Source organism: Cynara cardunculus, assembly GCF_001531365.2.
Source record: "Cynara cardunculus var. scolymus isolate 2C chromosome LG 4, CcrdV1, whole genome shotgun sequence".
NCBI lineage: Eukaryota > Viridiplantae > Streptophyta > Magnoliopsida > Asterales > Asteraceae > Cynara > Cynara cardunculus.
The window spans coordinates 13122222-13132654 of NC_037531.1; the positions used below are offsets into that span (position 1 = coordinate 13122222).

Below are 10433 nucleotides of genomic sequence, written 5' to 3' on the forward strand. Positions count from 1 at the left end.
TTATAACATCAGCTGAGATAAATAATAAAATGAAATATCAAAATCACGATGTATCTCGCTGCATTGCGCGAGTACGCTTCTAGTATAACTTAATTTATATGATCAAAATATAAAGCGTCATATCTAAATGCGTTGTGACAAGTTTATATGACGCTTTTGGGCGTCTTAACAAGTTTTTTAGGACATAAGTTTGTTGTGATTTTAATTCTTGTTTTATTATCCGTCCATTTTGATTTATTATCCGTCCCTTTTGATGCTAATTATATAGTTTGTTGTGATTTTAAATCATAAATAAGATGATTTATAAATTCAAAGTTAAAATGTTCTATTGGTCAAATATTTTGAAATAATGTTTTTAACTTATGAATGGTAAACACAGCTTGACGTTGTTAATTTAAAGCTCCATCTGCATTTAGAAGATATTTGGATGGAAGCAATCTTCCATTTTGGTTCAAGTCATTGTAGCATGGGCAAAGGGTTACCTCTTAAAAAGGTGATGCTAGACCTCATAGGCAAGGAAAATGAGCATCATAAAGTTGCCTACAAGAGGGGTAAAGTAGAAAAGCTCTGTAAAACTCATGTTTTAAGCCATTTCATGGCCTTTCTAAGGTATCAAACTTGTATTTTTAACAACTATCTCCTCTTCATTTTATATAACATCACACAAAAAACTGAATACTGGAACCATATCTTTCGTCATTGAAAAACTATGGCTGAAAGAAAGCCTTCAGGCTTCCGTTTTCGTCTACCGTGGTTGCTACAACCTGCATTAACTTCCCGTTCTGCYATTGCCCCCGAGCCGCCACGCACCACCACACAAACCTCTGTCGTATCAACTCCTGCTCAAAGGCCACCATTTCGGCCGGCAGGGATAGCCCCGGCACCAGTAGCACCACCACCGACCCTAGCTATACCAACACCACCACCAGTTTCGCCAACACAAGCTCCACCACGTTCAACATCATCGCAAGTGTCGGTGGTATCATCTCCACCTCCTGTTCCGGCTAAGTCATCGGCACCTAAATCCGCATTAGCAAAAAATCTTGATCCCGTTACAAATCAACCTAGGAAAGAAACTCAAACCACCAGTGAAATTGTCGGAGCTATTCCACTTGGTGCTGCTAGAACTGCCGGTGATGGTGAAACTCAGCCCATGAAAGGAACTCAGGACTCCACAAAAGTGGTAAGTCCAACAACTCCACCTGCAATTGATAAAGTTGCTGCTACCATTAAAACTCAAACCACCGGTGAAACCCCAGGTCCGACGGTTCCAATTGCGGCTGCTAGAACCGCTGATGCCGGTGAAACTCAGCCCATGAAAGAAACTCAGACCACCAAAAAATTGGAAAGTCCGGTAACTCCACTTGCAATTGATAAAGTTGCTGATACCATTAAAACTCAAACCACCAGTGAAACCCCAGGTCCGACTGTTCCACTTGCGGCCGCTAAAACCACGGAGGCTGATGAATTTCAGCCCACTAAAGAAACTCAGGTTGCCACTGATATGGCAAGTCCAACAACTCTACCTGCAATTGCTAAAATTGCTAATACCATTGAAACTCAACCTACAAAGGAAACTCTTACAACCACCGAAACTAAACCAACCATTGAAACACCAGCTTCGGCAACCCCACCTCAACGCCTGCCACTCAGGCCACCGTCTCCTGTTAACATACAGCCACTTCAGACAAACACCTTACCCAGATCTCCATCTCGATTAGCCTCTCAGCCTACAGAAAAACCATCATCATCTTCCCCCATAACCACAAGTGCAGTTTCCCATAATACACAAGAAAAAATGGCAATAGATTCAAATGATTTTTCACAGGGTAGTGATCTTGCCCTAGATGCAAAATCAAAGGAGATAGAAAAAGCGAAAGGAAAACAAACCAAATCCTTGAATCCACATTCAATGGACAAAATCACGGAAAGGAAATCTCAAAAACCAAAAGCAATAGCATCAGCTCGACTTTCCCTACACAGAGAGATCAAAGACGACATTTTCAAGTTCATTCATAAGATGGCAACAAGTCCTCCAAAGAGATATATGGATAAAAAACCTGCAAGTGTTGTTACAGTTGCTGGTGACAACACAGGGGCATCTATGCATTTAGGTTCAGATGCAACCAAAAGAGATATCCAAAGAGGATATAAGGTTAATCCCGCCATTAATGAAGAGGGAAGCTCAAATGGTAGAGATTCAAAATCCAGTGAAAATGAGGAAACAAAAACAATCGTTAATAGCAATATTCAAGGAATCAATAACTCAATGATGTTCAACAGCTCTGTTACTGAAAGGAACCCAGGTGTTCATTTAGATTTTTCTCGTAATATAGTGAGCAACAACGAATCAAAGATGGAGAATAGGGGGTCAATGGAGACGCACAAGGCTGAAGCCAACATTACCCCACAACAGACACTCGTTTATGATCCCACAATCGAAAGATGCCTTGAAGGGGTTTCCATGGAGGCTTGCGACCTTGAAGCAGATGATGACAAGAAATCAGGCAAAGGTTATGAGATAGAGGTTGCTTGATTTAAACAAGAAATACCTAGAAAATAAGGATGATATCCATCATGTCTATTACGTTTGGTCATGTATTTTAGGTTGACTTAATGAACGAACACAAGTTAAATAACAAAATTTTTATATCGTTTCTAACTTTTCAATGATATATAAGATTCAGGGTCACTCGAGATAGTATCGTTAAAGTTCGATCCCAAAGCTGATGAAGGAATCTTTCTTGAATATTCTTTAGTGTCCAAAGCCTTCAGAGTATTCAACAAACAACGACAAATAATAGAAGAAACTATTCATGTCACTTTTGATGAATCTCATTCAGCTAATTCAAAACCCATCTTAAATGATGAAGATGAATTAGAAAACTAGATGTTTTCTCATTATGGACAACCTGAAGCTTCCTTCAGCATTCTTCTCAACACTGAAGCCCCAGAAGTTGAAGATGAATCGTTAATCATTCCAGTTGCAGCTACTCACACCAACGTGTCTTCTTCAGAGATCGTTGTTGTGCCCATTAGTTGTGTTCCTCCATCTACTTCAAACGCTGATCAATCAGTGAATGAAATGCCTTTAGCATCTGAACCTATTTCAGTTTGCTGAATCTGAGGCTTCTTTTGCAATTGTTCCAATTGTTGAAAATATTGCAGTTGAAGCCTCATCCACTATTCTTGAACTTCTCTACTCAGATGATAATCCTCTACCGGCTCAGCGATGGACTAAAGACCATCCAATTCATCAAATTCTTGGTGATCCAGATGCAGGTATTCAGACTCGTCGTGGTCTAGGTTATATCTTCGTGGTCTAGGTTATATCTGTCTCTTTGTCAACTTTTTCTCTTTAGTTGAACCCAAGAAGATCAGTGATGCTATCTCAGACCCTAGTTGGGTCATTGTCATGCAAGAAAAGCTATTTGAGTTTGATAGGAACAAAGTCTGGTACGTTGTCCCACATCCATCTAATAAGATTGTGATAGGCACCAAATGGGTCTGTCGCAATAAGTTAGATGAAGAAGGCGTGGTAACCCGTAACAAGGCTTGACTTGTTGCTCAGGGTTATAGATAAGAAGAAGGGATCGACTATGATGAAACCTTCGCACCTGTGACTAGACTCGAAGCAATTCGACTCTTTCTAGCCTTTGCTGCCCATAGAGACTTCAAAGTCTACCAAATAGATGTAAAGAGCGCTTTTCTTAATGGAAAAATTCAAAAGGAAGTTTATGTTGAACCACCTCCAGGGTTTCTTGACCCTAAGTATCCAAACCATGTCTATCGTTTGGATAAAGCTCTTTATGGGTTGAAACAAGCTCCCCGTGCCTGATATGATACCATCTCCTCATTTCTCATCTCTGAGAAATTTTTCCGTGGAAAGATTGACCATACCTTATTTCTTAGAAAAGTTAATGGTCATATCATTCTAGTCCAAATTTATGTTAATGATATTATTTTTGGATCCACTAATTCCTTTTTGTGTTTTCGATTCGCTGATCATATGAAGAAAGAATACCAGATGAGTATGATAGGAGAACTAACCTTCTTTTTAGGTCTCCAGATCAAGCAATCAGATAAATGTATCTTTATCAGTCAAAGTAAGTATGTCTGCGACATGCTGAAGAAGTTTGATTTATCAAATAGCTCATCTATGAAGACTCCAATGGATCCTTAAGGTTGTGTTTGGTACATGTGATGGAACATGACAGGATGAGACAAAACTCACTGTCCTATGTTTGGCTCAACATGGAACAGAACAAGAACTCACTGTCCCACGTTTGGCGTGACATAGGACATGGACAAGAACTGAAACATGGTGGGGCAACATGGGACAAAAAGGGCTTTTTCTTGTTCCACCGAAATAGGTGGAACAAGAATGAGACAAAAACTAAAATATTATTAATCTACCCTAGTTTGATATATAACCTTAAYATGATATTTGTTTTAATGGTCATCACCGCTAGTTTCAGCCACCGGCGGCCACCTCCACCTCGTCTTCCACTACAACAACATCTTCCATCGCCTCCACAACCATCGTCCATCGCCATCTTTATCATAGTTGACCATCAACCATCACTGTCTATTGCCACCACCACTGCTGTCGTTCGCCACCTCTAACTCTTCCTCTACTACAACAACCTCCTACATCACCTCCACAACTACCGTCAACCATCGATTACCACTGTTCATTGCCACCTTTACCACCAACACTACCACCGTTGGCCACCTCCAACTCCTCCTATACTGTAACAACCTCTTTCATGACCTCCACAATCACCGTCGACCACCGACCACTACTATCCATTGCCACCACTCACTACCACCACTGGCCACCTCTAACTCCTCCTCTACTACAACAACCTCCTCCACCGTCGACCATTGACCATGACAATCCATTGCCACATCACCTCCACCATAACAACCACCACCATTATCTTCACTAGATCAGCCACAAATACCTCATCCACCGTTGTGAATCTCCACCACCACCACAATACACCATCTTTACGTTCTCATAACCACCGTCGTCCACCAACCACCACTACCTCTTCCTCCATAACCACCATTGGCCACCAATCATCACTGCCCACCGCCACTACTATCGTCAGCCACCACCTCCACCATAACCAAAACAACCTCCACCACCACTACTACTACCATCAATTATAATTCATTCAAATTTGGTACCATTATATATGTATGTATTCATTTATATGAAAATTGTGTAAAAATATTATAAATTAAATTATTAAATTATTTACTTTATTTGTGTTAATAATAACCATTATATAATATTTAAAATCATCAAATAACTTTTGGAGGTAACTTGTCTAGTTCTGTCATGTTCAATCCTAATTGTATCAAACACTAGACATACATTTGTTCTTTTCAGTCCTACCCTCATGTACTGTTCAGTCTTGTTCAATCATGTATGCATACCAAACATTACCTAATAAAAACCTAAAAGAAACCATCATCTATAATTTTTTTATCACCTCCCCTAATTTTAAAATGAATTTCCATGAAATATTCATGGACATTCATTTTCCACGCAACAACCTTTGTTTCACTAGTAGATCGATCTATCATGGATATGGTGTTTAGATTTAATTTTTTTTTTAACTTGGTTTTTTTACATCTTCTTCAATAATTGGTTTATCCTCTTTTTGATGCAATTTTCCATTAAAAAAGCAATACTCCACAAATATTTACCATCATCAACAAAAAAAAAATTGAGCATTATGATTTAGATTCCTTAAATTTATATATTTTTCAGTTTTCAGTTTTTTTTATTATCTTATAATCTATATATAACATGAACAGACATATCATATCGTACTAGTATAATAATTGGATCTTTGCAAATCCAGCATATCTCATTTGAAGAGTTAAAGGTATGGTTTGATAGCAAAATACGTCTGTATCAAAAGATAGAAAGACTGTTTTTTAGAAAAACCTGTAATTATTAAAATGATGAATAATTTAATTGAAAGCTCTACTATAAATTAAAAAAAGGGAGGGTAATCATTTAAAATTTATCAAAAATACAACTAGAAAAAAAAAGTAATTTATTAGATTTTTCAATCTAATAGTATTTGCTCATGTGACAAGAGAACAACACATAAATTTTGTTCGGATTTGAGATGTTTACTCTGTTTTAATTTTTATGGAATAAGACGTGTTCCATAAATACCATGATAACTGATACTAGAAAACAAATTCAAATACGTCATAATTAAAAAAAAAACCAATTTTTGTATAGAAATGTACTTATATATACATTTTTGTTTTAAGGAAATAGCATAATTGGTTTCTAGATGATAAACAACTCGAGTTTGGCACTCATAATGTGATCACTTAGGAGGTGTTTGGGATTGTTTATAAAAATAACTTATTGATTTATTCCGGTGTGACACCGGTAATAAGCATTTTTGAGTGTTTGGATAAACAACTTGTGTTGGTGTCAAACCAATAATAAGAAGTTTTTGAATAAGTTAAACCCTTCTAACTTATAATATGTTGATAAGTATTTTTGTAGAAAAGCATAAGTTGTTTCAAATAAACAATCCCAAACACCCTCTTATACTAGGTTTGTCTCTTAGTATATAGTGACACTCTTAGTACTTAGCGATATTAGTACAAACCCTTTTGCATAAACTAGAAATTTACTCACGTAATCCAACGAGATACATTTCATTTTTAATGTTTCATTTTGTAATACGATTTTGTATGGTTTTGAGAAAACAATTATATTTTTATATTTAAATAAAATAAAAATTTGAAGACCCATATATAAACGACATCAGTATCAAATTAACAATTTTAAGGTTTTCGTTTTTTTGTATATTTTTTTAGTTCAATTTTTAGTATAATTTAATTTATGTTTAATAACAAAGTAATTTATTGTAGGTCTAATAATATAACTTTTTCATAAAAATAATAATTTAGTATTTTATTAGAACTTAATAATTATTTTAATTAAATTTTAGATTTTTTATATTTAAAATAAATGTTTATCTTGTATTTGACAATATTTTTTTATGTTTAAAACTAAAAAAAAAAATTGGAGAGATACTTATTATATCAAATAATTGGAGCCGCACAAAAGGCATTCTATGACCACCCCTAAAATTGGTTGCAATAATGACCAAATTACTAGAAAAAGGTTGAAATGAGTGACTCAGTTATGGTTATAGGAATTTAATGGCAATGAGCTATTTGTTGAAGTCTTGATTCTTTGAATGAGACCAAAATGGCGGATTTCTGATCGAGACCAGATAACGAATCATATTTATTGTGGGCTTGTTTTTCGGAAGATCCAAATATCATTTCTGTCCTCTTATAACAAGTTCTTTGTCTATAATTCAAGATGGCATCTTACCTATTGGATTCGATGAATGAATTGACGTGATATTAAGGTCCCAGAATGATCAAATTGAATTGGGTTTGCGATTTTGTGATTTCGTTTTAAAGTTGATTCCAAACGAATTGCTGAAATTGAAGCCTTCCCATGTTAATGCTTTGCAAGTGTTCGACGAAATTTCAGAGGCTCAAAAGAATCGAATTGAAGACGGTGTGCTAAAGAAAGTATGTTGTTCTTGGCTTTTGAATTCTCTTTTCTTGAATTGAATTGTTTCTTTGAAATTAATTTTGCGTTTTGGGTTGATTTTGTTTCACCTGAATCAGCAATTTCCATCCTTCTTTGAAGAATTTGTTCTCTTTTTCTTGTTTCGATTCATATGAATTCGTGGTTGTTCTTGATTCTAAGCATATGAGGATTCATGAGCTTGTATCGATGTTTATATAATTTTCTGTCTTCCTAAGGTTTCCCATGATTTTGATGAACACATTACAAGAATGAAATGCAATAGATCAAAATCCATAGACCTGCAATTTGCTATTTTCATCAAAAGGCTGCTTGGTTTGTTTTCGATTAAGTCTTGTATGGATAAAGTTTACTGTATGGATTAATCTCGTCTGCATAGAGTGGGGATTTTTTGGGATGGTTTTTTCATAAATGGAAAGAGTTTGTCGGACTTGGAAAAAAAAATTGGTATTTTGCATAAAGCATCTAACACACTTTTTATATCATTAAGTATTACCGAACAGTCAATGTATAACTGACCAAATAAGCTCCGAGTCCCCTTAGGTTGTTAACAAAGAGGCCCTTAATCCCTTCTTCCACCACTTTCTTATTTTGGTGTTCATAATCTTGCTGTAATTATCATTTTTGTGTAGAACAATGGCAACTCCAGTTCAACCACCAAATGGGGTTAGATCCGAAGGGAAGCATTACTTTTCTATTTGGCAGGCATTGTTCGAAATCGATATAAAATATGTTCCCATAAAGCCGATTGGTCGTGGTGCATATGGTATCGTTTGCTCTTCAATTAACCGGCAAACCAATGAGAAAGTTGCAATAAAAAAGATTCATAATACCTTCGACAACCATACTGATGCTGTGCGAACTTTACGTGAACTCAAACTTCTTCGCCATCTTCGCCATGAAAATGTTATTGCTCTGAAAGATGTAATGGTACCGATGCACAGAACAAGTTTTAAGGATGTATATCTGGTCTATGAGCTTATGGATACCGATTTGCATCAGATTATTAAGTCATCTCAGTCGCTTTCAAACGATCATTGCCAATATTTCCTCTTCCAGGTACACAGTTGCACCGACTGATCGATTCCTGACCAAATTTGAATCTTAGGTACGCAAATATGGGGCTATTTAGCTCATGACCTTCTCTCGATGCTGGTTTTGCAAAATGCTTCTCTAAGCGTATTTCTAAGTTTTTATGGGAGCATGCTAATTTTAAGGGCATATTCTTTAGAACTATGGATAGGTCAGATGAAGGTCATTCAGCTAAAAGAATTAAGCTATTGAGCTAAAAAAACTCATTTAAGGCCATTTACCCAAAGGACCCTGCAAATATGAGTGGCCTTTGGCCATGTTTGGCCAGCATAAACTAGTTTTTCTTAAAACTTATTGGCAAAACTCCATTTGGTTTTGCTATAAGATAGCTTTTTTAAAAGCTGCTTCAAGTGGTGTTTTAATAAGCTTTAGGAACTTTTTTCCAATTATACTCCTTATATTTTTTCATCTAATGTTTCAACATGTCATTTTAATAAGCTCCGGGAGTTTTTTAGCTTATTTTACATTGTCATCTGGCTTATTAGCTAGTTTTTACCAAATATAACTAGCTTATCCGCTAACAGTAAGCTTGCTAGCTGACAACTAGTTTTTTCAACTAATATCTATCGTATAAGTCAACAAGTAGTTTCCCAAAGATAACCCTTGTAAATACTCTGCATTTCTTTCATAGTTGTTGCGAGGCCTGAAGTATCTCCATTCCGCAAACATTCTTCACCGTGACCTAAAGCCCGGGAACCTACTCATCAACGCGAATTGTGACCTAAAAATATGTGATTTCGGGCTGGCGCGTACCAACAGTGGTAAAGACCAGTTCATGACAGAATATGTTGTCACTCGGTGGTACAGGGCGCCTGAGCTCCTCCTCTGCTGCGAAAACTATGGCACCTCGATTGACGTTTGGTCAGTCGGGTGCATCTTCGCTGAACTTTTGGGAAGAAAACCGCTCTTTCCAGGAACAGAATGTCTCAACCAACTGAAACTAATCATCAACATTCTTGGCAGCCAAACGGAAAACGATATCAAGTTTATTGACAACCAAAAAGCAAGAAAATTCATCAAATCGCTCCCTTTTTCACCTGGGACTTCATTTTCGCAGCTTTATCCTCATGCTCAACCGTCAGCAATTGATCTATTGCAAAAGATGCTAGTTTTCGACCCTTCGAAGAGAATTAGCGTCACTGAAGCACTTCATCATCCTTTTATGGCGTCGCTCTATAGTCCGAGCATGGATCCTCCGGTCGAAGTTCCGGTGAGTATGGATATAGATGAAGATTTGGGGGAAGAGGTGATAAGGGAGATGATATGGAAGGAGATGCTTCATTATCATCCTGAAGTTGTTGCTGTTGCTGTTGCCAATCCACAACCAAACTGATGAAAGGTTTGTTGTGGAAGCATAATTTAGCAATTTTTTTTTTTTGGTCTTTAATTTGCATTTTGCAGCCTAATAAGCATGGAATTTAATGCATTGGTAGGTTATGATACTAGAAAACAACTTTTACTTCCAGGAGGTTGTTATGAGCTAGAGTTGTACAGTAATTGTGGGGATATGATATCCACAATAATTATATGGATTTTTGGTCTCTTTTTCATGCTTGAATGTGATGCCTAAGTTTGAAATTAGATGTGGGCATCATTAGCCGGGTCCACGGACCGGTTCGGTTCGGTAATAACTGACTAGCACTGGTCATGCCCGTCAGTTAAGCAATTTTTGATGAAATGTTTGGGACCGGGTTAAGAAGACCGGTTATAGAAACCAAAAACTTTT

At 36.8% G+C, this 10433-nt stretch overlaps 2 protein-coding genes across 2 annotated transcripts; both read left to right on the plus strand.

Annotated features, from left to right (window-relative positions):
• The first annotated feature begins 709 nt into the window (after window positions 1–709).
• On the plus strand, window positions 710–2536 carry LOC112510891 (proteoglycan 4-like). The gene has a single exon (XM_025116243.1). The coding sequence runs from the start codon at window positions 710–712 to the stop codon at window positions 2534–2536; it is 1827 nt and encodes a 608-aa protein (XP_024972011.1).
• A 4623-nt stretch (window positions 2537–7159) lies between these two features.
• Window positions 7160–10231, plus strand: LOC112511245 (mitogen-activated protein kinase homolog NTF3-like). Its single transcript, XM_025116784.1, has 3 exons — window positions 7160–7596; window positions 8248–8674; window positions 9339–10231. The coding sequence occupies exons 2-3, from the start codon at window positions 8252–8254 to the stop codon at window positions 10038–10040; spliced, it is 1125 nt and encodes a 374-aa protein (XP_024972552.1). The 5' UTR covers window positions 7160–7596; window positions 8248–8251; the 3' UTR covers window positions 10041–10231.
• Window positions 10232–10433: the final 202 nt, after the last annotated feature.